Consider the following 27,826-nt stretch of genomic DNA (forward strand, 5'->3'; position numbering starts at 1 on the left):
GGCTCCAGCTTGATGATCCTCACTTAGGAAAAGCCAGGCAGATCCAGGAAGGGAGGAGAGGGCTCTGCATCCTCATCACATCCGATGTCTCTGCTCCAGCCCCTGCAGCTTCCCTCCTGGGTTACAGAGCTTTGGATGGGCTGAAGAACCATGGCCCCATCCCTGCCTGCCCTTCTGTGTCTTGGTGAGTACTGAGGATTGATCTGGGAAATGCTGAGGCACAGGCAGTAGGCTATGAGACTAAGAATGTTTAAAAAATTGCATCAGAAATGAATTTCAGGGCAATTGGTGACCTCCGAGGGCCCCTTCATTTCTTGGTTGGGAAAACTGGGACCTGGGAGGTGGTGTTTGTTATTCTGTTCTATTCCCTTCTTGGCTAGGTCAGGAAATAAATAGGTCTTCCAGTTTTGGCTACAACTTTGTCTCTATACACTGTGTTTTTTAAAAAAATTATTTATTTATTTATTCATTTAATTTTTTAAAAAGATGTTATTTATTTATTCATGAGACACACAGAGAGAGGCAGAGAAATAGGCAGAGGGAGAAGCAGGCTCCATGCAGGGAGCCTATGTGGGACTCAATCCCAGGACTATGGGATTGCACCCTGAGTCAAAGGCAGGTGCTCAACCGCTGAGCCACCCATGCATCCCTATTTAAGTTTTTTTTTTATGTGGACTTGGTGACATCAGGAGTAGATTATAGGTTTGTCAGCAAACCTGATGGCCCTGGAGAAAATAATCCTGCCATTTGCAACAACACGAATGTTCCTTGAGGGCATTATGCTAAGTGAAATAAGCCAGACAAGGAAAGAAAATGCTGCATGATCTCACTTATATGTGGAATCTAAAAAAGTCAAACTCACTAAGGCAGAGAGTAGACTGGTGGTTGCCAGGGGCTAGGGGAGGGGAAAAACAGGGAGATAGGTGGACAGAGTACAAGCTTCTAGTTATAAGATGAATAAACTCTGGGGATCTAATGCACAGCACAGTGACTATAGGCAATAATACTACAGAATATACTTGAAATTTACTGAGAGAGTAGATCTTAAGCATTTTCATCAAACCAAACCAAACCAAATCAATCTATGCAAGGTGGAAGATGAGGTAATTAGGTTGATTGTGGTGATCATTTGACAGTGTGTACATCTATCAAATCATCATGTCAGATACCCTAGATAGACAGTTTTTCTTTGCCACTTATACTTCCATAAGGCTGGAGTAAGAGTCTCTCAGAATGAGATTGGTGGTAGGATTATGTGTTTTTTTATTGCCTGCTCCTGCAGGTCTTGTGCAGTTTCCTTATTCAGGGGAGTCTTATTGCTAAAAGGACAGAAGCTCCAAGGCCAAGCAGGAAGGAACAGCTGTATTATGTGGATAAGAAAACAAACCACGAGCACAAACCGCCTGTCAGTCAGTCATTAACACACACTCATGTGGCATTTACTGTGGGCTAGATACGACAAGGTAGGCCCTCTCAATACCCCCATTTTACAGATGAGAAGGCTGAGGCTCAGAGGCAGTTTAGAAATTTGTTTAGGGGGATCCCTGGGTGGCGCAGCGGTTTGGCGCCTGTCTTTGGCTCAGGGCACGATCCTGGAGACCCGGGATCGAATCCCACGTCAGGCTCCCGGTGCATGGAGCCTGCTTCTCCCTCTGCTTGTGTCTCTGCCTTTCTCTCTCTCTCTCTCTGTGTGTGACTATCATAAATAAAAAAAAAAAAAAAAAAGAAACTTGTTTAGGTCACACATCTAGGGATCAAATAAACTAAGTTTATTTGAGTTTAGTGCCAAGTTCACATTGTTGGTAACTAAAATATGTGGCTGGTGTCTGAGTCTACCTTTTCCCAGCTGTAGGATGGTGGACAGGATACTGTCTCATCTCCATGGCCCGATTATGAAATGGGACTAATCATGGTCTCTAACCAGTAGTACTGTGGTGATTCAGAGTCCATATAGAAGTGCTCAGAAGGGTGCTGGGAGTATTTCTGGTCCTGTTAGAAGTTTGGAGTAGAAACCCACAAAAGGACCAAGGTGGGGTTGTGTTGGGCAGCGGACAAAGATGTGGGTAGAGCTTGGGTACGCATACCAGGTAAAGTACAGCATGCTCAGTGAAATTTAATTTCAGATAAACAACAAATAATTTTTAAAGTCTAAGTATATACCATTATATTTCATGGGTCATACTATACAAAAAAATTCATTGTTTATCGGAAATTCATATTTAAGTGGGAGTCCTATGTTTTTATTTGCTAAATCTGGCAATCCTAGCAAGGCTAAAATGGGGAATGCTACCAACACAACAAAAAAGTTGAACAAAAAAAAGTTCAGCTTGAAAGAAGAAAAGCTTTGGTCAATGTAGAGAAGGTAGAAGGCAAAATGCGGCAAAGTTACCTGCAAGGCAGAAAATGGAGTCTATAGATTATGTGGTTTGATAGGTGTGCAAAAGTACATGGGGAGGCTATTTAGAAGTGCGGAAAGAATTAGACACAGGGTCGAGGAAAAACTATGCAGAGGCACTAAACTGGACAAATATTGCTTCTAGGGAAAATAATTAGGAAAAATATACAGGTGCAATACTACACTCCTTTTTTTTTTTTCAATACTACACTCCTGAGTTGTGAATAATGTTTGCACAATCATAATAATTGCAGGGTATTGATTTAAACAAAAAATTAAAACAATGGGAAATTCATGATTAAGACAGCCAGTGATCTCTAGACATGATACAATGCAAGAGAGCCTATCTGGACCTACTGCACAGCATGGTGATTATAGCCAAGAACACCTTGTTGTTGAACATTCTAAATGTTCTCACCACAAAAAAGAAATGGTAATTATGTGACAGAAGGATGGAAGTATTAGCTAATGTTGTGGTGGTAATCATTTTGTGATATATAAATGTATTAAATCAACACCTACACCTTAAATTTACACAATGTTATGTATCGTATATCAATTATATCTTGATAAAGCTGAGAAAAAAAATAAAGACCACATCCTGCACACAGCCCCCTTTCCAGAGAGGAGATAATTCCCTTTACAGTTGTCAACCAGTGTGTGCATGGGGAGGAGGGGCAAGGAATTCGTGACTGGCTTTTTAAAAATTGTAATAAAATAACAAACTCAACATAAACTTTATCATTAATGACATTTAGTACATTCACAATGCATACAACCATCACTTCTATCTCATTCTAAGGCACTGTCACCAGTCTAAAAGGAAATCATGCCCATGAAAATCACTCCTCAATGCCCCTGCCACCCACCCCCCAGTTTCTGGCAACCACTAATCTCTCCATGTCTGAGCAGATTTACCTAGTGAGCATGTTTCAGATAAATGGAATCATACAATATGTGGCCTTCTGTGGCTGGCTTCTTCTGGCACTCAAATTATGTGAGTGTGTGTCCTTAAGCAAATGAGGACAGAAGAAAGTGACTGCCTGAAGATGTGGCATTACCTGCTCTGCGTGCAGAAGTGTGGCCTCCAGGAGATGCTAGCAGGTGGTGCTTTTCTTCTCTGCTCAGGGCTGTGTCTGGGGCAGGTGGTGCAAGCACAGCTTGGTGAGTCCTTCCCCTGGAATCCTCTGGATCTGGGTGCCTGCACAAGGGCCAGGAGGGTGGGAGGAGGGGAGCACCCAGGAGGAGGTCTGTTTGGAAATTCTGCTTCCCTTCCAGGTACCCTGCCCAAGCCCTCCCTCCAGGCTCTGCCTAGCTCCCTAGCACCCCTGAAGACGCAGGTGACCATCCGCTGCCAGGGGCCTCCAGACGTGGACTTGTACCGCCTGGAGAAGCTGAGGTCCCGGAAATACCAGGATCGGCCTGTCCTCTTCATCAAGACCATGGAGGAAAGTTTCGCTGGGTGTTACCGCTGCTCCTACCAGAACGGGACCCTCTGGTCTCCCCCCAGCAACCAGCTGGAGCTGGTGGCCACTGGTACCTGGAAGGGCATGGGAGGGGGCCACCTGTGGCCTCAGGGCTCCAGGAGGGTGAAGAGGGGGATGATGATGACAGCGAACCCCGAGTCCTGGGAGGCTGGGGTTAGGGTGGGGAGCTATGTTTAGGGGAGGTGGCAAAATCCACAGTGATTCACATAAGGAATATGTCAATGCAATACCTTTCCAAAACAATCAAAATCAATGCGAAAACATCCACACTGAACAAAGCATCATACTTTTTTTAAAAGAAGATTTTATTTATTTATTTGAGAGAAAGAAGAGAGGGAGAAGCAGACTCCCCTCTGAGCAGGAAGCTGGAACCCGAGCTGATTCAGGACCCCAGGATCATGACCTGAACTGAAAGCAGTTGCTTAACCAACTGAGCCACCCAGGTCCCGCAAAACATTTTAAGTAAAGACAGAACCTGGCAGTGTCCTTTCAAGCCATGCTTAAGCCTTATGCAAAAGGCAACATGTATACCCTCTATCCACGTTCTAATGCATTATTGTTTATTTTTATTTTTTTGGTGGAATAAAGTGTTCTCAGCTTATGCTTTTATTTCTAATGCATTTTTATTTATTTAATTTAATTTAATTTAATTTAATTTTATTTTATTTTTTAAAGGATTTTGTTTATTTATTCCTGAGAAACACAGAGAGAAGCAGAGACATAGACATAGGGAGAAGTAGACAGGGGCTCGCAGAGAGCCCATTGTGGGACTTGATCCCTGGACTGGGATCATGTCCTGAGCCAAAGACAGACGCCCAACTGCTGAGCCACCCAGTGTCCCTCTAAAGCATTTTTAAATGGTAATTTTCTGAACAGATTTTGAAAATATCATTGATGAATTTGTTTCCCTAAAGTCAGGAGAATTAAAAGGATAATAAATTCTTTAAAAAGTATTTTTTTTGTATAAATAAATATTTAAACTTAAAATAATTTGTGAGTTTTAATAGCCTACTTTAAAGTTTTTCAATTTTTTCAACTGTTAATAGCCTGGAAAATTTTTTTATTTTTATTTATTTTTATTTTTTTAATTTATTTATGATAGTCACACAGAATGAGAGAGGGGAGCAGAGACACAGGCAGAGGGAGAAGCAGTCTCCATGCACCGGCAGCCCGATGTGGGACTCGATCCCGGGTCTCCAGGATCACGCCCTGGGCCAAAGGCAGGCGCCAAACCGCTGCGCCACCCAGGGATCCTGGAAAATTTTTTTAATACACAAAAACTTTATTTGATAGTACATCCATTGTCAAATGTGAAGTCCAGGCTCAAACTGCACTGGCCTCCGCGTGATTATGTACACAGCTCACACTACTTACAGCAATGTGTAGTAAGTAACTCAGAGTCACAAGTCCTGAATTTGAATCAATAGTGTGGAAAAATTAACCATAAAAATACATAAAAGTGTTTTGAGCCTTCTGCGTCTCTGCTAGGCACAGTTGGAGTCTCTTTTTGTTTAAAATCTTGATGTTTTGGGGCACCTGGGTGGCTCAGTTTGTTAAGCTTCTGCCTTCAGTTCAGGTCATGATCCTAGGGTCCTGGGATAGGGTCCTGGGTTTGAGCCCAGTTGAGGGGGGCTCCCTGCTCAGTGGAGAGTCTGCTTCTCTCCCTTCTGCCACCCCAACTCATACTCTCACTCGCTCTCAAATAAATAAAATCTTTAAAAACTTCATATTTTGTTCACTATGAATTATTTGCATTAATTTTGGTTTAAAAAATATTAAGCTATTTTGTTACTACCATCATAGTTTGGGAGCTCCCTATGTATTAGGCAACTCTGTTAGTTGTTTCATTCAGTAAAGAACACTGAGGCACACAGATAGAGGGGTAGGTTTATCTCTAGGATCACACAGCCCCTAAGCGATTTGAGCCTGGGAACTGTGATATGATCTTGGTCATGCTCCCTTTAACCCTTTTGTGAGTTGGTAGCAGGGTGAGTGGGTTCTCTAGAAGGGATATACCTGAAGAGTTTCCTAGCTCTTAGGAGGTGGGGGGAATCTTCCTACCCCCATGGTCAACACACTTTCCATGGTCTTTAACACCAGAGCTCTCTTTTCAACCAGGAGTTTATGCTAAGCCCTCACTCTCAGCCCAGTCCAGCCTGGCTGTGTCCCAAGGAGGGGATGTCACTCTACGATGTCAGAGTAAATACAGTTTTGACCAATTCGCTCTGTACAAGGAGGGGGACACTGAGCCCCACAAGCAATCTGCAGAACAGTACTGGGCCAATTTCCCCATCACCGCAATGACTGTTGCCCACAGTGGGATCTACCGATGCTATAGCTTTTCCAGCAAGTTCCCGTACCTGTGGTCAGCCCCCAGCGACCCCCTGGAGCTTGTGGTAACAGGTGAGGGAGATGCAGTCCAAGCCTTTCTTCTTCAGCTCTTGCATACTCTGGTGGAAGTTCCAGGGGAGGGGCCAACAGGTGTGAAGGGGGTGGGAGGCGAGGAGAAGCCTGAGGCTTTGGAGGGTGTATTTATCATTTCTTAGTGCTGCTGTCACAAATCACCACTAATGCACTGGCTTAAAAAACCATAAATGTATTATTATCTTACATTTCTGGAGGTCAGGTGACAAATGGGTCTCACTGGGACAAAACAAAGGTGTCAGCTGGGTTATGTTCTTTCTAGAGGTTCCAGGGGAGAATCTGTCCAGTGCCTTTTTCAGTTTTTAGAGGTGCCTGCATCTCTTGGCTCCCATGGTCCCTTTCTTTATCATGAAAGCCAGCAGTGTGGCATCTTGGTCTCTGTCTCAGACTCTTCTACTGCCCTGCCTCATGCTTCCACATTTAAGGACCCTGTGATCACACTGGGGCCACCTGGATAATTCTGGATACTTTTTCCACCTCCACATCCTTAAGCACAACTGCAAAGTCCCATTTACCATGTAAGATGCCATATTCACAGGCCTGCAGATTAGGACATGAGCATATTTGGGAGGCTCTTATTCTGTCTACTACAGAGTATATACATTAGAAAAAATAATTCTTTTAAAAGTATTTAATTATTTATTCATGAGAGACACAGAGAGAGGCAGAAACACAGGCAGAAGGAGAAGCAGGCTCCATGCAGGGAGCCCGATGTGGGACTTGATTCCGGCACTCCGGGATTATGCCCTGGGCCGAAGGCAGATGCTCAACCACTGAGCCACTCAGGTGTTCTTAGAAGAAATAATTCTTAATACCAGGGATAATGTTTTGTGTCTTGTCTAGGTTTTCAAACAAACAAAAAGCAGCAAAAAATTTATAGAAATTACTTTAAAAATGCCATAATAGGAAGGAAACTTTGACTCTCTTTTTACCACCAACACACATTCAGTCTTTCTTATTTGTAGTAGTCTAAGTACAAAGTATCTCTACAACAAAGCTTGCTGCTAAATCCTTTATATCAACTGATGTAATTTAAAAACCATTGTTGATGTTTTCTGTTAACTGTTTTTTACTGTTATGTGCCTTCACAAGTACTGAAGCAACTGAATTAAAGATTATTTTATTTTATTTTGATTGATTATTTCTTAGTTTTCTTCCCCAATTTCTTTTTTTTTAAATATATTTTTGTTGAAGTTCGATTTGCCAACATATAGTATAACACCGAGTGCTCATCCCATCAAGTGCCCCCCTCAGTGTATTTTATTTTATTTTTTTAATATTTATTTATTTATAAGAGAGAGAACAGGGAAAGGCAGAGGGAGAGGAAGGGAGAAACTTTAGCAGACTCTGTGCTGAGCATGGAACCTCATGTGGAGCCTGATCTGATCATGACCTGAGCTGAAACTAAGAGTTGGAGCAACCCACTGCATCACACTGGGGCTGCAAAGTTTATTTATTTATTTTTTATAATCTCTACACCCATTGTGGGGCTTGAACTCATGACCCTGAGATCAAGAGTTGCATACTCTTCTGACTGAGCCACCCAGGTGCCCCCACAACTGAATTATTTAAAATGCCTTAATAGAGGCACCAGGTTAATTGGACTCTTGGTTTTGGCTCAGGTCATGATCTCAGGGTCATGAGATGGAGCCCTGCGTGGGGCTCTATGCTCAGCATGGAGGCTGCTCAAGCTTCTTTCCCTCTTCCTCTCCCTCCCACTTTTCCCCTACCCTCTGCTCACATGTGCTCTCTCTAAAGTAAATAAATAAAATATTTAAAAAACCGACATGCCTCAATATACAAAAAACTAACAACTCTAACCACTAGCAAATGGAAAATTCTTATCCTTTTGGTCTTCAGTGGATTAATACAGTACAGGGTAAAATGAAAATGTCCTTGTATTCAGACTTTTTTCATTGAAATCTAGCTAGTGAGGTCATTATTCACTAGAAATTGCCTTCCATTCTTTGTTTTTATTTTTTATTTTTGTTAAGATTTTATTTATTTGTTCATGAGAGACATATATATAGAGAGAGGCAGAGACATAGGCAAAGGGAGAAGCAGATTCCCTGTGGGGAACCTGATGCGAGACTTGATCCCAGGACCCCGGGATCATCACCTGAGCCAAAGGCAGATGCTCAACAACTGAGACACCCAGGTGCCCCATCCATTCTTTGTTTTCAAAGCAACTTTTATTTAGGTATAAAGGTTTCTATACCTACAAGGTTAGCCACTTTAAGTGTTCATGGTTTTTAGTGAGTTCAAAGAATTGTGCAACCATCACCACAACTCAGCCCACTTCCATCACCTCCGAAGGATGTCTAGTGCCTGTTTGCAGCCATTTTCCATTTAACCACAAACTACCTTCTATTTCTATAAACTTGCCTCTTTGGGGTGAATGCCTGGGTGGCTTGGTAATTGAGCATCTGCCTTTGGCTCAGGGGATGGTCCCAGGATTTGGGATCGAGTCCTGCCTTGGGCTCCCTGCAGGGAGCCTGCTTCTCCCTCTGCCTGTGTCTCTGCCTCTCTCTCTCTGTGTCTCTTATGAATAAATAAATAAATCTTAAAAAAATTGCCTCTTTGGGGAATTTCACATATATGGAGTCTTTTGTGACCAGCTTCTTTGACTTAGCTAATGTTTTTGAGGTTTGTTCAAATGGTAGTGGTATCAATCTTTCATTCTTTTTTTAAATAATAAATTTATTTTTTATTGGTGTTCAATTTGCCAACATACAGAATAACACCCAGTGCTCATCCTGTCATTCTTAAAGCATACGTCTTTCAAAAGAGGACAGCACAGTTCATTGAGAAAATGTAGTGCATATACACAATGGAATTTTATGCAGCCCTAAAAGGAAGGCAATCCTGTTGTGTCCTACAGTATGGATGAACCTGTAGGACGTTACAATATATAAAATAAGCTGGTCACAAAAGGACATCTACTGTCTGATTCCACTCATATGAGGCATTTGAAAGCACTCAAAATTATAGAGGCAGAGAGCAGAGAGGGGGTTGCTAATGGCTGGGGAAGGGGAGAAGGGAAATTAGCTTTAAATAGGCACAGAATTTCAGTTTTGCAGATGAAAAAGTTTTGAGATTTCTTGCACAACAATGTGAATGTACTTTGTACTACTGAACTGTACGCTTAAATGTTTGAGATGGTACATTTAGCGTACACTTAGGGGTGGTAGAAGGGGAGGAGTGCGGGGGGTGGGAGTGAATGGGTGATGGGCACTGGGGGTTATTCTGTATGTTAGTAAATTGAACACCAATAAAAAATAAATTAAAAAAAAAGAAAATAAAAAAAAGACACATTTTCTGCTATAATACTCAGGGGCATTTTCTCATAAACCTTGGTGTCTTTGCCTACCTCATGCTTCCTACATCTTAGAAACCTGTCCCCAATCTGACAACTTCTCTCCATGGCTCTACCATCCATCACCTAGAACTGGGTTACTCCATACTGGTCTCTCTGTATCCACCCTTGCCCTTTTCTTAAAATTGGAGTTCAATTTGCTAACATATAGCATATCACCCAGTGCTCATCCTGTCAAGTGCCCCCCTCAGGGCCTGTCACCCAGTCACCCCAACCTCCCTCCCACCTCCCTTTCCACCACCCCGTGTTCGTTTCTCAGATTTGGGTGTCTCTCATGTTCTGTCACCCTCACTGATATTTCCCACTCATTTTCTCTCCTTTCCCCTTTATTCCCTTTCGTTATTTTTTATATTCCCCAAATGAACAAGACCATATAATGACTGTCCTTTTCCGATTGACTTATTTCACTCAGCATAATACCCTCCAGTTCCATCCACGTTGAAGCAAATGGTGGGTATTTGTCATTTCTAATGGTTAAGGAATATTCCATTGTATACATATAACCACATCTTCTTTATCCATTAATCTTTTGATGGACACCGAGGCTCCTTCCACAGTTTGGCTATTGTGGACATTACTGCTATAAATGTTGGGATGCAGGTGTTCCGGTGTTTCACTGCATCAGTATCTTTGGGGTAAATCCCTTTTAATTTTTTAAAGGACAATCATCATATGGTTTCACTCATATGTGGAAAATAAGGAATAGTGAAAGGGATTATAAGGGAAAGGAGGGTAACCAAGTGGGAAGAATTAGAGAGGTAGACAAACCATTAGAGACTCCTAATTCTGGGAAACAAACAAAGGGTTGCAGAAGGGGAGGCGGGTGGGCGGATGGGGTAACTGGGTGACAGGCACTAAGGAGGGCACTTGATGGGATGAGCACTTGGTGTTATATTGTATGTTGGCAAATTGAATTTAAATAAAAAGAAAATTAATTGAGGTATAATTGACACATGGCATTGTATAAATTTAAGATGTAGCCCATGTTGATTTGATACATTTATATATTTCAACACAATTACCATTATTGCATTAGCTAACACCTCCACCACATCACATTAATTGCCATTGCTTTTTTGTGGTGAGAACACTAAATATCTGGTCTTTTAGCAACTTTCGAGTTTGTAATATAGTGTTGTGCATTAATCTTCAGGACTCAGTTATCTACTGGTTGGAGTTTATAAGACTTGATACCTTTGCGCCCCTTTAGAACGTTTGCAAAACTACGGCAAGAGAAATCCTTTTAAAAAAGGTTAAAATCAGGGCACCTGGGTGGCTCAGAGGTTGAGTCTGCCTTTGGTTCAGGTGATGATCCCCCAGTTCCAGGATCGAGTCCTATATTGGGCTCCCCATGGGGAACCTGCTTCTCCCTCTGCCTATGTCTCTGCCTCTCCCTCTGTGTCTCTTATGAATAAATAAATAAAATCTTAAAAAAGAAAAGGTTAAAATCAGATAATTTCATACCTTTGCCCAAAGCCCATAGCACTCCCTCCTCACTCCTCATCAAACCCCTCCTTCACCCATCATCACTTGACCCAATGCTCCACCCTCACCCAGTCTGCCTCAGATACGTCAGTATCTTGCTTTCCCTCCTTTTTGAGTTGAAGACTAATTGACATACAATGTTGTATTAGTTTCAGGTGTACAACATAGTGATTATATATATATCAATATGATATATATATATATATATCTCAAAGATTTTATCTATTTATTTGAGAGACACAGAGAGGGAGCAAGAGAGAGCACAAGCAGGGTGAGGGGCAGAGGGAGAAGCAGACACCCCACTGAGCAGCGAGCACGATGCAGGACCGGATCCCAGGACCTATATCTTAGGGCAGAATAAGAGGTAACCAGTTGGGTGGAGTAGTGGGATGAGTTGCAGGTGTGCAGAACTGTATGAGCAAATGTCCTGGGGTGAAAGGAGGTTGGTAAGGTGGTGGGGGCAGAAAAGGGCTGTGTTTTCTTACATGGGCATCACCCTTTCTCCATGCATGTATCTCCCAGCTTCTGCCTCCTTATCTGCTTTCTAGGATTTAAGAGCCAGTTTTGCTACTAGGGGCAATGTAAGGTGCAGGTCACAGAGATCTAGAAAAGGGCAGAGCTGAGGTTCGAAAAGCAGGGAGGCAGCTATAAAGCCTGTCATTATTAATTAGTTCCAGAATGTGCTAGGTGTGCTATTTAACACCCATGACAGTCTACGATGTGAGCTTCTTTGGATTCATTTTCTAGGTGAGGAAAGTGGGTCGCAGAAATGCTTTATTATTTGCCCAGGACCCATAGCCCAGAGAGCACAGAATTCTCTTTTTTTTCTGATTTCCCAGGGACTTCTGTGACCCCCGGTTTGTTATCCAGAGAACCACCTTCCTCTGTGACAGGTAAATTCTGGAGGGTTCATCCTGGTGTCTGGGATATAGACCCATAGACCCTTTTTTTCTTTTCCCCTTTTATCCAGATTTCTCAATTTAATTCACTTGTCTCTTTCACAAATTTAATTTATTTAAAAAATCACTGATTTCTGCCTGTAAATAAGGTGGGTATAATAATATTAGACATTACTATGCTGCCCTACATCCCCATTTCTATCCAGCCTTAGGGGCATGGTTTATAATGCCTAATGTGGAAAAGAATAATCTGAGTCACTTATAAGATTGTAGATTCCTGGACTCTATTTTTGAGTCTCTGATTCCATTGGCCAGTGGCTCTAAAAACATTGGGGGGGGGTGGCTGAGACTCTGGATCCCAATAATTCCTGATTCAGAAGGTATGCGGTGGGGTCCAGTGATGTTTATTTTTAACAAGTTTCCAGGTGACACTGATGCTGCTGATCTGGGGATGTCACTTTGAGAAGGACTGCACAAAATTTTGTGTGAGCCATCATTTTCTCCCATCTTCAAGGCATCTCAGTTGATTTCATGTGTTGATACCAGCCTGTGCCTTAAGAAATTGGGCATTGATCTGTGGCATCTCTAACACTCCCTGTCTCAGGGTAGACCCAAATCCAAAGGAACAGAAGCATGTTGAAAAGAGCCAAGTTGGACAAGAATGTGCAGACATGTGTGGCTGAGGGCAGTATGGGGGCTGTCATGCTAAATGAGGCACACTATATGTGTGTATGTGTATGCATGCACCCACATGTGTGTGCATGTAATTCTCATTGGAATTTTATTTTATTTATTTATTTTTTGAAGACTTTACCCATTTTATTTTATTTATTTCATTGTATATTTTTTATTGGAGTTCTATTTGCCAACATACAGCATAACACTCAGTGCTCATCCCATCAAGTGCTCCCCTCAGGGACCCCCTCAGTGCCCATCATGCAGTCACCCCAATCCCCCACCAAATCCCTTTCCACCACCCCATTTTTATTGGAGTTCAATTTGCCAACATATAGCATATCACCCAGTGATCATTCCGTCATGTGCCCCTCCGGTGCCCGTCATCCAGTCACCCCAACTCCCCACCCACCTCCGATTCCACCAGCCTTGTTCACTTCCCAGAGCTAGGAGTCTCTCATGTCTGTCATCCTCACTGATATTTCCCACTCATTTTCTCTCCTTTCCCCTTTATTCCCTTTCGCTACTTTTTATATTCCCCAAATGAATGAGACCATATAGTGTTTGTCCTTCTCTGATTGACTTATTTCACTCAGCATAATACCCTCCAGTTCCATCCAAGTCGAAACAATGGCGGGTATTTGTCATTTCTAATGGCTGAGTAATATTCCATTGTATACATAGACCACATCTTTATCCATTCATCTTTCGATGGACACCAAGGCTCCTTCGACAGTTTGGCTACTGTGGACATTGCTGCTATAAACATCAGGGTGCAGGTGTCCTGGCGTTTCATTGCATTTTATCTTTGGGGTAAATCCCCAGCAGTGCAATTGCTGGGTCATAGAGCAGATCTATTTTTAACTCCACACAGTTCTCCAGAGTGGCTTCACCAGTTCACATTCCCACCAACAGTGCAAGAGGGCTCCCCTTTCTACACATCTTCTCCAACATTTGTAGTTTCCTGCCTTGTTAATTTTCCCCATTCTCACTGGTGTGATGTGGCATCTCATTGTGGTTATATTTGTATTTCCTTGATGGCCAGTGATGCGGAGCATTTTCTCTTGTACTTGTTGGCCATGTCTGTCTTCCTCTGTGAGATTTCAGATCATCTCTTTTGCCCATTTCATGATTGGATTGTTTGTTTCTTTGCTGTTGAGTTTAGTAAGTTCTTTATAGATCTTGGAAACTAGCCCTTTATCTGATACGTCATTTGCAAATATCTTCTCCCATTCTGTAGGTTGTCTTTTAGTTTTGTTGACTGTTTCTTTTGCTGTGCAGAAGCTTTTTATCTTGATTAAGTCTCAATAGTTCACTGTTGGATTTGTTTCCTTGCCTTCATAGATGTATCTTGCAATAGTTCACTGTTGGATTTGTGTCCTTGCCTTCATAGATGTATCTTGCAAGAAGTTGCTGTGACCCAATTCAAAAAGGGTGTTGTCTGTGTTCTCTTTTAAGATTTTGATGGATTCTTGTCTCACATTAAGATCTTTCATCCGTTTTGAGTTTATCATTGTGTATGGTGTAAGAGAATGGTCTAGTTTCATTCTTCTGCATGTGGCTGTCCAATTTTCCCAGCACCATTTATTGAAGAGACTGTCATTTTTCCAGTGGATAGTATTTCCTGTTTTGTCGAATATTAGTTGACCATAAAGTTGAGGGTCGACTTCTGGATTCTCTATTCTGTTCCATTGATCTATGTGTCTGTTTCTGTGCCAGTACCACACTGTCTTTTTTTAAAAAATTTTTTAAATGTTTATTTATTTATGATAGTCACAGAGAGAGAAAGAGAGAGAGGCAGAGACACAGGCAGAGGGAGAAGCAGGCTCCATGCACTGGGAGCCCGATGTGGGATTTGATCCCGGGTCTCCAGGATTGCGCCCTGGGCCAAAGGCAGGTGCCAAACCGCTGCGCCACCCAGGGATCCCCAGTACCACACTGTCTTGATGACCACAGCTTTGTAGTACAACCTGAAATCTGGCATTGTGATTCCCCTGGCTCTGGTTTTCTTTTTTAATATTGCCCTGGCTATTCAGGGTATTCTCTGATTCCACAAAAATCTGAAGATGATTTGTTCCAACACTCTGAAGAAAGCCAATGGTATTTTGATAGGGATTGCATTAAATGTGTAAATTTCCCTGGGTAACATTGATATTTTCTTTTTTTAATTTTTAATTTTTTTTAACATTGATATTTTCACAATGTTAATTCTTCCAATCCATGAGCATGGAATATTTTTCCATCTCTTTGTGTCTTCTTCAATCTCTTTCAGAAGTGTTCTGTAGTTTTTAGGGTATAGATCCTTTACCTCTTTGGTTAGGTTTATTCCTAGGTATGCTTTTTGGTGCAATTGTAAATGGGATTGACTCCTTAATTTCTCTTTCTTCAGTCTCATTGTTAGTGTATAAAAATGCCATTGATTTCTGGGCATTGATTTTGTATCCTGCCACACTGCCGAATTGCTGTATGAGTTCTAGCAATCTTGGGGTGGAGTCTTTGGGTTTTCTAGGTATAGTATTATGTTATCTGAGAAGAGAGAGAGTTTGATTTCTTCTTTGTCAATTTGAATGCCTTTGATTTTAAGATGCTGAAGAATGTTCCCTCTATCCCTACACTCTGAAGAGTTTTGATCAGGAATGGATGCTGTATTTTGTCAACTGCTTTCTCTGCATCTATTGAGAGGATCAAATCGTTCTTGTTTTTTCTCTTGTTGATATGATCTATCACATTGATTGCTTTACGAGTGTTGAACCAGCCTTGCATCCCGGGGATAAATCCCACTTGGTGATGGTGAATAATCTTCTTAATGTACTGTTGGATCCTACTGGCTAGTATCTTGTTGAGAATTTTTGCAGCTGTGTTCACCAGGGATATTGGCCTATAATTCTCCTTTTTGGTGGGGTATTTGTCTGGTTTTGGAATTAAGATGATGCTGGCCTCATAGAACGAGTTTGGAAGTATTTCATCCCTTTCTATCTTTCCGAACAGCTTTAGTAGAATAGGTATGGTTTCTTCTTTAAATGTTTGAAAGAATTCTCTGAGAAGCCATCTGGCCCTGGACTTTTGTGTCTTGGGAGGTTTTTGATGACTGCTTCAATTTCCTCCCTGGTTATTGGCCTGTTCATGTTTTCAATTTTTTCTGTTCCAGTTTGGTAGTTTGTAGTTTTTCAGAAATGCTTCCATTTCTTCTAGATTGCATAATATATTGGCATATAGTTGCTCATAATACGTTTTTAAAATCGTTTGTATTTCCTTGGTATTGGTTGTGATCTCTCCTCTTTCATTCATGATTTTATTAATTTGAGTCTTTTTTCTTTTAAATAAAGCTGGTTAATGGCTTATCTATCTTTCTAATTCTTTTAAAGACCAACTCTTGGTTTGGTTGATCTGTTCTACAGTTCTTCCTGTCTCATTTTCATTGAGTTCTGCTCGAATCCTTATTATCTCTGTTCTTCTGCTTGGTGTAAATTTTATTTGCTGTTCCTTCTCCAGTTCCTTTAGCTACGAGGTCAGCTTGTGTATTTGAGTTTTTTCCAATTTTTGAGGGATGCTTGTATTGCGATGTATTTCCCTCTTAGGAATGATTTAGCCATATACCAAATATTTTGAATGGCTGTATCTACATTTTCATTAGTTTCCATGGAACTTTTTAATTCTTCTCTAATTTCTTGGTTGACTCATTCATCTTTTAGTAAGATGCTCTTTAACCTTCAAGTGCTTGAATTTCTTCCAAATTTCCTCTTGTGATTGAGTTCTAGTTTCAAAGCAATGTGGTCTGAAATATGCAGGGGACAATCCCAATCTTTCGGTATCAGTTGAGACCTGACTTGTGACCCTGTCTATTCTGGAGAATGTTCCATGTGAAGTTGAGAACAATGTGTATTCAGTTGCGTTCAGATGCAAAGTTCTGTATATAACTCTGAAATCATCTGCTTCAGTGTATCATTTAAAGCCTTTGTTTCTTTGGTGATGTTGTACTAGAATATCTGTCATTTGCAGAAAGTGCCATGTTGAAGTCTCCTACTATTAGTGTATTATTATCTAAGTATGCCTTTATTTTGGTTATTAGTTGATTGCTATACTTGGCAGCTCCCACATTAGGGGCATAAATACTCATGATTGTTAGGTCTTCTTGTTGGATAGACCCTTTAAGTATGATATAGTGTCCCTCTTCATCTCCCACTATAGTCTTTGGGATAAACTTTAATTCATCTGATATGAGGATTGCTACCCCAGCTTTCTTGTGAGGACCATTTGAATGGTAAATGGTCCTCCAACCTTTCATTTTCAGGCTGGAGGTGTCCTTAGGTCTAATTGAGTCTCCTGTAGACAGCAAATAGATGGGTCTTGCTTTTTTTAAATTTTTATTTATTTATGATAGTCACACACACACACACACACACACAGAGAGAGAGAGAGAGAGAGAGAGAGAGAGAGGCAGAGACACAGGCAGAGGGAGAAGCAGGCTCCATGCACCGGGAGCCCGACGTGGGATTCCATTCCGGGTCTCCGGGATCGCGCCCTGGGCCAAAGGCAGGCGCCAAACCGCTGCGCCACCCAGGGATCCCGCGGGTCTTGCTTTTTTATCCAGTCTGAAGCCCTGCATCTTTTGATGGGATCATTTAGCCCATTCACATTCAGAGTAACTATTTTTTTTTCAGAGTAACTATTGAAAGATATGAATTTAATGTCTTTGTAATACCTATTAAGTCCCTGTTTTTGTGGATTATTTCTTTGGGCTTCCTCTTTCTTTTACAGGGTCCCCCTTAATAGTTCTTGCAGAGCTGGTTTGGTAGTCACATATCCTTTCAGTTTCTGCCTATCCTGGAATCTCTTTATCTCTCCTTCTATTCTGAATGAGAGCCTTGGTGGATATAGTATTCTTGGTTGCATGTTTTTCTCATTTAGTACCTTGAATATATCCTGCCAGCCCTTTCTGACCTGCCAGGTCTCTGTGGAGAGGTCTACTGTTTTTTTTTTCTTCCCAAATGAAAAGAGCATTTATGTTCAGGGATAATATTCAAACATTTTAACAGATAAAATGCCAAAGGCACCAAGATACCAGAACTGACCATAACAAGGCTGCAACTCCATATATGTGTTGCCAAAGCAAGCACTGTGAGGCTACAGCTCTGAGTGACAAACCATTGGGAAAGGGATTCCTCTGAGGAGAGGTCTGCTGTTAATCTGATATTTCTCCCATATAAGTTAAGAATCTCTTATCTCTCACTGCTTTAAAGATTTTCTCTTTATCTTTGGAATTTGCAAGTTTCACTATTAAATGTCGATGTGTTGAATGGTTTTTATTGATTTGTTGGGGGGAGGACCTATCTCCTGGATCTGCATGCCTGTTTCCCTCCCCAAATTAGGGAATTTCTCAGCTATGATTTGTTCAAATGCGCTTTCTGGCCCTGTGGCCCTCTTGGCATTTCCTGGAACCCCAATTATAAGTAGATTCTTTCTTCTGAGGCTGTCATTTATTTCCCTTAACCTTTCCTCTTGGTCTCTTAATTGGTTCTCTCTTTTTTCTTTAGCTTCCCTCCTTGCCATCAACTTGTCTTCTGTGTTGCTCGCACTTTCCTCCATCTCATTAACCCTCATCGTTAGGACCTCCAGTTTGGGTTGCATCTCATTTAATTGATTTTTAATTTTGGCCTGATTAGGTCAAACTTCTGCAGTCATGAAGTCTCTAGAATCCTTTATGCTTTTTTCCAGAGCCATCAGTAGCTATAGTTGTGGTTCTGAATTGGCTTTCTGACATCAAATTGTAATCCAAATTCTGTAACTCTGTGGCAGAGAGTACTGTTTCTGCTTCTTTCTTTAGAAGGAAGAATTCACCACAAGTCATTTTGCTCAGTGCAGAGTGACTGTATGACCTGGCTGAGTCAAGAATATCAAGCACAAGCTAACTAAATTTCACCCTAGATGATTCTGACAAGGTCAAAGACCAGAAAATGAAAACGGAGATCAGGACAAAATAAAACAACAGGACCACTAAGGTGAAAAAGAAATTTTAAAACACAGTAGTAAAAAAAAAAAAAAAGGACAAGAATCCCAAAGAAGTCGTAAAAAAAGAAGAGAGAGAGAGAGAAAAAAAAGACCAAAGTAAAGAGAAAAAAAAAAAGAAAAAAGAAAAAAAAGGAGACTGGGAGATGGTGGTGGTGGAGAAGTTGTAGTGGAGGGAGAATGTAGTCTACCTGACAGGTCCTAGAGGGTGATTCTCTTGGTTCTGTGTGTATTAAGTTCTGTTTGTTAGAAGATGCTCAGTTCCAAATGTGTATAAACCAGCAATACTTTTAGGAAGCCCCAACATTGACCACCAAAACATATAGGAGATAAAAGAGGGGGGCAGAATGGGAATGAAGAGAGAATATAATCTCACAGAATGAACCAGCATGGTATACCACTTGTTTCTGGGTGCATGCGGTCATGTTTTAGAAGGTATTAACTTCCAGCATTGTAGAACCAGATGAGGCAGAGAAAACAAAAACACAAAACAAAAAGCCATATCTCGTATATTTCCCAAAATTAAATTGAGTATGTTGAAGGGAATCTAGAAGTGGGAAAGATATTTAAGACATGTAATTGTAGAAATATGAAAGTCAAAAAGGAAGAAACTTAAAAATGAAGAGGTGGTAAAATATTGCAGTTAAGGTGGGAAAAGAAAAAAATATTGGAAATATTTAGACTGATATAAAAATGAGTTGTACTGGAAAAGGAGGAAAAAGGAAGGGTACTCTAGTTCTATATACTATAAATCCCTCAACTTCCCCTGGAGCTTTCCAGAGCTGCTTGGTGAAGAACTTGCTCTTCCCCTGTTCTTCCAGCTGGTCTTCTGGGGGAGGGGTCTGCTGTGCTGATTCTTAGGCATGTGTGCCTGCGTGGAGATGCCTGGCTCAGTGGGAGATGTTTATCCTTGAGGTCTTTGTTCCCTGGTGACCCCGTCTCTCCCAGGCACATGGTGAAACAAGGAGGAAAAAACAACGGCAGCAGCCAGATTTCCAGCTCTGGAGTCAGCTCCTCACTAGTAACTAACTAGTCAGCTCCTCACTAGTAACTAATGAGGACTAGTAACTAATGAGGTCCACCTCCCAGTCCACACTGGCCTAGATGCTCCAGGGGCTGGCGCGGGTGCTCTGATCTTGGCACAGCTTGCAGGGCACCCAGTGACAGGAGAGTTCTCGATGTCCTGTGCCCTCCTCGCTTCCACCTGTCCCTGGGGGAACACAGGATCATGGGCTTTGTCGGCTTTGTGCCCTGGGGTCAGGGCCTGTGCTGCTGGAATCCCGCTCCCGGGGTGCGTGGCTCCCGAAGGCAGCAGGGCACAGACACCTCCGTCTGGAGCTGCCCACCTAACCAAGTGGCTTCTCCCAAACGTCGGGTGGGCTGTACGCTCCAGGTCTTTACCGAGATCAGTCCATATTTTGTGGTGCACTTTCCCTGGGCGCAGTGCTATTAGTGGCTCTGGGAAACTGAAGGCTTCACTGCTTCTCTTGTAATTCTGTCCGATTTTCCTGCTAAACACGTTTCTGTCTGGGAAGAATCCAGCGCAGATTTTTAAAATTTCTGCTTCTCCAGGGCTGGCCTTTCCTGTCCTCCTGTCCTGGAAGCTTTGGCTGCCCAGGTTTACTTTAGCCTGGCTCTTCATGGTGCCCCTCCCCCACTTGATTCTTATTTATTTATGTATTTAAGTATGTATGTATTTTTCCGCCTTCCTACCTTGCTAGAAGTGAAAACCCTTCTCTCTGTAGCATTCGAGCTGTTCTCTTTTTAAATCTCAGGTAGAATTTGTAGGTGTTCAGGATGTTTTGAAAGTTATCTAGGTAAGTTGGTGGGACCAGGTGAGTTGAGGATCTCTACTCTTCTGCTATCTTCTGTATTTAGTTTCATGGCAATTTATCACGTGTAGATCCATGTAACCACTACTTTCGTCCACTACTCCATCCCCATGAGCATTACCCTCAGGATACCCCTTTATAGTTACATCTACCCTCTCCACTCCTACAGTTCCTACCTCCTGACAAGTATTAATTGTTCTTTATTTAATTTTGTCATTTTCACAGTGTTATATATATCAGTGGAAAGATTCACCTAGCGTGTTTTTTGAGATTGTGTTTTCTCATTCAGCGCAATGCCCTTGAGATCCATACAAGTTATTGTGTGTATCGATAATGTATTCCTTTTTTGGCTGAGTGGTATTCCACGGTTTACATGTACCATCTCATGTTTAATCTAAATTCAAAACAAAAATTTATTTATTTATTATTATTATTTTTGAGAGAATGAGAGAAGAGAAAGTGCATGCATGTGATGTGGGTAGGGGCAGAGGGAGAGAGAGAATCTTAAGCAGGCTTCCTGGTCAGTGTGGATCCACACAGGGCTCAATATCATAACCCTGAGATCATCACCTGATGGAAACCAAGAGGTGGATACTTAATGGACTGAGACATCCAGGTGCTCCTCAAACAAAATTTATAAATGAGACTTACAGGAAGAGAAATAACAGAGAACAAATAATATGCAAGCTCTTATTATACCACAGATAGGTAGGCTTTGATGAGCTGGTTTTACCATAAAAAGGCCCACCAAGATAGTCCCCACTCTTGATAGGAGCTACATATTTATAGGTTGAAGGTTTTTAGGAAATGTTTTGGTGTCCATGTAACCAGGGCAGTCCCTGGATAAGAAAATGGCCTTAATAAGGAGGGGAGCCTCTTACACTCAGAAGATGGCATAAACCACTGAGCTTGTACAGATATACTGATTCACTTTGAGAATGAGAGCCAGAGAGATCACAGAGGGAGATGAAGAGGGAGATAGAGTCCCCACTGAGCAGGGGCTTGGATTCAGGGCTCAATCCATTACCATGGGATCGTCATCTGAGCTGAAGGTAGATGCTTAACCAACTGAACCACCAAGGCACCTCTACTTATTTTTTAAATTTAGATATGTCACAAACCATGAAATTCATCACACCCACCAGAATGGCAATAATAATAATAATAATAATAATAATAATAGTAATAATTAAGTACAACAACAGGTATTGTTGAGGATGTGGGGAAATTGGAACCCCCACACATTGTTGATGGGAATGAAACATCATGTTGCTGCTGTGGAAAACAGTTCAGCATTTCCTCAAAAGAATATCCTATGACCATATCATAAAATTATCACAGGACTCAGCTATTCCACTTGTAGCTATATGCTCCCCCCAAATTAAGAAATTAAAAAATGCATGTTCATAAAAATGTGTACATAAATGTTCATGGCAACATTATTCATAGTAGCCCCAAAAAGGAGATAATGTAATGTCCATCAGTGGATGAATGGATTCATTTCTTATGCACCCACTGAGAGATAGAAGAGAACATGTCTTATAGCCCTCTGCTTTTTTCTCTCCTCAGTGTTCATGCAGTGTGTGCCAGAGAAAGGGGTTCTGGGAAGCCCAGACAGCTCAGAAAGGGTATGCAGAGTAGGGACTCACTGGGAAGATCTGATGTTATCCATGTTCTCATTACCCTCTTGCTTAGAATTCCCAGAAGCCTCCAGAAAACAGAGCAACTTGCACCTCAACAAGAGCTCCACAATTGGTGAGTAATCAGGCACTCGGAACCCAGTAGAAAGGAGTATGTAGATAGATTTCTCTTTCATCATCTAAGGCCGTAGGCTTTAAGTCTGCTTCAGGAGATAACTTGACTCTTCCAAATAAAGTCCTTGGTTTGAGGATCAAGGATGGGATGGAGGTGGGCTCTGAGTGTGCAGACAGATAAGGTTTTTGGATAATGTGCCATTTCAAAGATGGTGGAGCCAAGGGGCTGATGGGGAAGACCATTGCTCATTCCTACACGCTGCTATTCTGACTTTGCTCTGATGCATGTGTGTAAGCTTTGTCCCCCATTGCTCACTGCTTCCTCTTACTCCTGCAGTTCTGTGCAACATACTTCCCTCATGTTGTAGCTCTCTTTCCCCTTCCTTTTCTTAGAAAAGTATCAATTTTCCTCAAGACAGAAAACCTTGCAGATCCCTTGAGGATAGTTCTGATATCTTGACTGGGTCCACCTGACTCTAGCTTTCTGCTCGATTCCTGATGCCAGCAAATTCTAAAACCCTGATGAGATTCTTTGCCATCCTCTGTTCAAAATACTTCTGGGTTGCCAGTCACCCTTAGGATATAGCCAGGGTTTCTTTTTTTTTTTTATAAATTTATTTTTTATTGGTGTTCAACTTGCCAACATATAGAATAACACCCAGTACTCATCCCATCAAGTGCCCCCCTCAGTGCCCGCCACCCAGTCACCCCCACCCCCCGCCCACCTCCCCTTCCACCACCCCTAGTTCGTTTCCCAGAGTTAGGAGTCTCATGTTCTGTCTCCCTTTCTGATATTTCCCACTCATTTTTCTCCTTTCCCCTTTATTCTCTTTCACTATTTTTTATATTCCCCAAATGAATGAGACCATATAATGTTTGTCCTTCTCTGATTGACTTATTTCACTGAGCATAATACCCTCCAGTTCCATCCCCATCGAAGCAAATGGTGGGTATTTGTCGTTTCTAATGGCTGAGTAATATTCCATTGTATACGCATACCACATCTTCTTTTTTTAATAATAAATTTATTTTTTATTGGTGTTCAATTTACCAACATACAGAATACCACCAGTGCTCATCCCGTCAAGTGCCCCCCCTCAGTGCCCATCACCCATTCACCCCCACTCCCCGCCCTCCTCCCCTTCCACCACCCCTAGTTCACTTCCCAGATTTAGGAGTCTTTATGTTCTGTCTCCCTTTCTGATATTTCCCACACATTTCTTCTCTCGTCCCTTATATTCCCTTTCACTATTATTTATATTCCCCAAATGAATGAGAACATATAATGTTTGTCCTTCTCCGATTGACTCATTTCACTCAGCATAATACCCTTCAGTTCCATCCACGTCGAAGCAAATGGTGGGTATTTGTCGTTTCTAATGGCTGAGTAATATTCCATTTTTTTAATAAGTTTATTTTTTATTGGTGTTCAATTTACCAACATACAGAATAACACCCAGTGCTCATCCCATCAAGTACCCCCCCAGTGCCCATCACCCATTCACCCCCACCCCCCGCCCTCCTCCCCTTCCACCACCCCTAGTTTGTTTCCCAGAGTTAGGAGTCTTTATGTTCTGTCTCCCTTTCTGATATTTCCCACACATTTCTTCTCCCTTCCCTTATATTCCCTTTCACTATTATTTATAGTCCCCAAATGAATGAGAACATATAATGTTTGTCCTTCTCCGATTGACTTACTTCACTCAGCATAATACCCTCCAGTTCCATCCACATTGAAGAAAATGGTGGGTATTTGTCATTTCTAATGGCTGAGTAATATTCCATTGTATACATAAACCACATCTTCTTTATCCATTCATCTTTCGATGGACACCGAGGCTCCTTCCACAGTTTGGCTATTGTGGACATTGCTGCTATAAACATTGGGGTGCAGGTGTCCTGACGTTTCATTGCATCTGTATCTTTGGAGTAAATCCCCAGCAGTGCAATTGCTGGGTCATAGTAGCCAGGATTTCTTAGCTTGATATTCAATGCTTTTAGGCCCAATGCCCTTAGATCAGCCACTGCTCATCCCAGACTCCGTTGATCCTCTTGTCTTCATTCCTCATGCAAATCTTAGCCACACAGAGTCAGATGAAGCTCTCCTGGATCCTTGGCATCTTCTCCTGATTCTGCATCCAAGCCACTTGCTCTGTTTTTCCTTCTATTTCCTCATGGCCTCAGTCTCTCAGGAAAGCCTTTTATGACACTGGGTTGTATAGCTTCCTCTGTCCTATGGACTGCCTGTTATGTCAATTTACACAGTATATTAAAATATGCACCTGTCTGCTGGCTGAGCACCTGGTAAGTCTCTGGAGGTACTTACGGAATGAGACGCAAGCTGCCACGTGTGGGATGCTTATCATATGTCAAGAACTGTGCCTTGTGCTGTTATTATTGTTATTGATTTAAATTTCACATTAACCTGTGATGTATTATAATTATTTTCATTGACAGATGGGAAAACTGGCTCATAGATGTTAAGTCATTTGGTAGAGGCCCCACATCTAATTAGGGATAGATCTGGGGTTCAAATCTAGATGCCCAACTCTGTAGTTTATGCTCCTCTTATAGTCATGGGATTCTGCCTCACAAGGGCATGTGTTTGGGATGGGGCAGGAACAGGGTTACAGGAGATGGTCTTACTCCTTTATACTTTCCTTTTTGATTCCCAGTGCCTTCTAGGACTATCACTGTCTCTCCAAAGGGGTCAGACTCTCCAACTGGTGAGTAAGTGGTCCTCTCTGGACCCTCTTCATTCTCACCCCTGTGCAGAGGCTATAGCTCTGATTTTGGGTCCTGGTATATAAAATATTAAGGGGAGGGTAAATATAAGCCCTTGGAACTCAGAATTGGGCAATAAGATCAGGTGGGGAGGTTGAAAATTTCTAAAGGATCAGGGAAAGAGAAATTCCATCTCTTTATCTGCCCTTTATGACAGTTTTTTTAATGCAATTAGCCAAATAACCAGGTAGTGTCTGTGTGTGTGTGTGGAGGGGTTGCATCAGGGGCCCATGAGGGTGTGTGGAAGTGATATTTAGAGAATTTGGCTTATCTAGCCCTGATCCTTGGTGAGGAGGGGAGGAACTCTCTAGGAAGGAGACTGGCATTCTAGATAGCAGAGAATAATAGGACCTCAAATGAGAGATATGGCTATGAGAAGCTCAAGATGCGCCTTGAAGTGGGTCCTGGAGATAGGCTTTTGTCACCTGCTCCTGTCTCTCTTCATTCTTCCAGGTCTTGCTCACCAGCACTACACCAAGGGCAATCTGGTCCGGATATGCCTTGGAGCTGTGATTCTAATACTCCTGGTGGGAATTCTGGCAGAAGATTGGCACAGCAGAAAGAAACCCCTGTTGCTCCGGGTCAGAGCTGTCCACAGGCCACTCCCACCCCTCCCACAGACCCAGAAACCACACAGTCATCAGGATGGGGGTCGACCAGATGGCCATAACCATGGGTCCCACCATTAGAACTTCAAGGCTTGGTTGTGTCTATGAGGTAGGGAGTGTAAAGACCATGCTTGGAGTGTGTGGAACATAAGAGCAGGAAGATAGGGGTTATGACTGTAGAGAAGGAGGGTCACGGGTCTTCTCTGTGATGCCCCATAAAGGAGTTGTTGATGTCTATTTGGTTTTTTGTCCAAGGACTCTGTTCATTTGGGATAGGGAGTATCTAATGGATGCTAGCATCCTTTCACTCATAGCTTGCACATCACGGATATTATGGCAACCTAACTGGACCATCATACTGACCTCTTCAGCCTTTCCTAATACATGTTATGGATTGACCTCTGTATCCCCAAGCCTCATAGCTGACCCTGTTCTATCCTCTGCACAAAACACTCCCATGGTTCCCTGTAGGCTCCTGTATTTTGTGTTTTTTTTTTTTTTTCTGTGTATCCACGAACCTAACCCATAGCTTAGCTGGTTAATTCAGACTAGTATTCATTTCCTGAGCCTATCAGACCAGCCTCTCCTAACCAGAAACATTTGGTGACATGTGTGAGTTCTGAGGCCTTGGTCTATCATATCTCCCCACCCTGAGGATACCTTTCTCTTACCCTTTGATCCCAAATGCCATTTCCTTAGACATGGGCTCTGGTTTCATCAATTTATGGCCACATCCTCCTCCTGTCTTGCTCTATAGTTAATAACCACCCTCACAGAATCTCTAAGTCACAGGTAAAATGGGCAGAGTATCCATTCCTATATTGATGCATGGAGGCTACTCGATTTCTTTTCCCTTAAAAGGGGCAACATTGGGATATTTGGATTCAAGGGATATTTGCCAGCACTTGGAGATATTTTTGGGGGAGGGAGGTGCTGGGATTTAGTAGGTAGAGGGTAACATTTTATGAATGCACAGGGCACTCTCTCAAGAGTATATTCTTTTGATATGCTTAAGATAACAAAAAATTATCTGGCCCCAAGTGTCAATAGCAGAGACTTGAGGAACTCTTAGAAGACCCTGAAATTCCTTCCTAGCCTTCAAAAAATTATGTGCCTCTATTTCTTCTTTTAACAACCTTACCCACTCCCACTGAAGGCACCCACCACTCCTCAGACCATGAGAATGAGAATATCTATAGGAAAGACCTATATTCAGCTGAACAAGAGGTCTCGAGAAATAGGAAACTTGTAGGAAAACCTGGGAGCCCATACTGTACACAGGGACATCAGGGAGATGATGGCACATGAGCCTGTTAAAGAGAGGTTTGAAGGGGAGGTCTGAGAATGTGGTGTATTTGGTGAGAATGATGAACCAATGGATCCCAGTGAAGAAGAAGGGGAAGTAGGATGACTGGGAGAAAAATGTAAAAATTAGTGCCTAACAAAGTGATTCTTACAGTTGTTGTACAGACTTTTGGGATTCTGTATGCCATAAGGAAGTAAGTGGTTAGGGGCGGGGGGAGAGCTGTGCATGCCATGGAGCTATGCTTTTTATAAGGTTGGGATTATTTTTTTTTTAAAGTACCTTTTTAAAAGATTGTATTTGAGGGGAGGGAGAGAGACAGAGAGAGAGAGAGAGAGAGAGAAAACACAAATAGGGAGAGTGGCAGAGGGTAGGGAGAAACAGACTCCCTGCTGAGCAGGGAGCCCAATGTGGGGCTCAGTTCTAGGACTCTGAGATATGACCTGACCGGAAGGTAGATGCTTAACCAACTGAGCCACCCAGTACCCTGAGGTTGGAATTACTAAAAAGTTGATCAAAGAAATGATCATATATGGGCTTCACTGAAGCACTTAAGAATGCTACAAACTGTTGTAGGATTGGTAGGAGAAATACTCTGAAGAAGACCATCAGGCAGCTACCCACACAGATCAAGGAATGCCAGAACTGGGCAGTGACTGGCAAGGTGAACAGACCAATGAGATCACAAACATTTCTGTCCCCGTTTTTCCTTCTGTGTTAGGTTCTCCCCAAATAAAGTATTTTTCTGTCTATGTTTGGTCAGAATCCATTAATAAAGAATCTCCTTCATGAATGCAT

General features: G+C 42.1%; 1 protein-coding gene across 5 annotated transcripts; it reads left to right on the forward strand.

The window, feature by feature from the left end:
- GP6 (glycoprotein VI platelet) lies at positions 1-27,780 on the forward strand. 5 transcript variants are annotated; one of them, XM_038527838.1, is made up of 9 exons: positions 10-184; positions 3,412-3,559; positions 3,674-3,931; positions 6,001-6,285; positions 12,007-12,060; positions 22,275-22,334; positions 25,009-25,059; positions 25,571-25,834; positions 27,605-27,780. In XM_038527838.1, exons 2-8 carry the CDS (start codon positions 3,415-3,417, stop codon positions 25,804-25,806), a joined length of 1,089 nt encoding a protein of 362 aa, XP_038383766.1. In that variant the 5' UTR covers positions 10-184; positions 3,412-3,414; the 3' UTR covers positions 25,807-25,834; positions 27,605-27,780. The 5 variants fall into 5 exon arrangements, with proteins under 5 accessions (XP_038383767.1, XP_038383766.1, XP_038383764.1 ...); XM_038527839.1 differs by lacking the exon at positions 27,605-27,780 and having other exon boundaries at positions 1-184; positions 3,524-3,559; positions 25,571-25,962; XM_038527836.1 differs by lacking the exon at positions 27,605-27,780 and having other exon boundaries at positions 12-184; positions 3,308-3,559; positions 25,571-25,962.
- Positions 27,781-27,826: the final 46 nt, after the last annotated feature.

The sequence above is a fragment of the Canis lupus genome, chromosome 1 (genome assembly GCF_011100685.1).
Source record: "Canis lupus familiaris isolate Mischka breed German Shepherd chromosome 1, alternate assembly UU_Cfam_GSD_1.0, whole genome shotgun sequence".
NCBI lineage: Eukaryota > Metazoa > Chordata > Mammalia > Carnivora > Canidae > Canis > Canis lupus.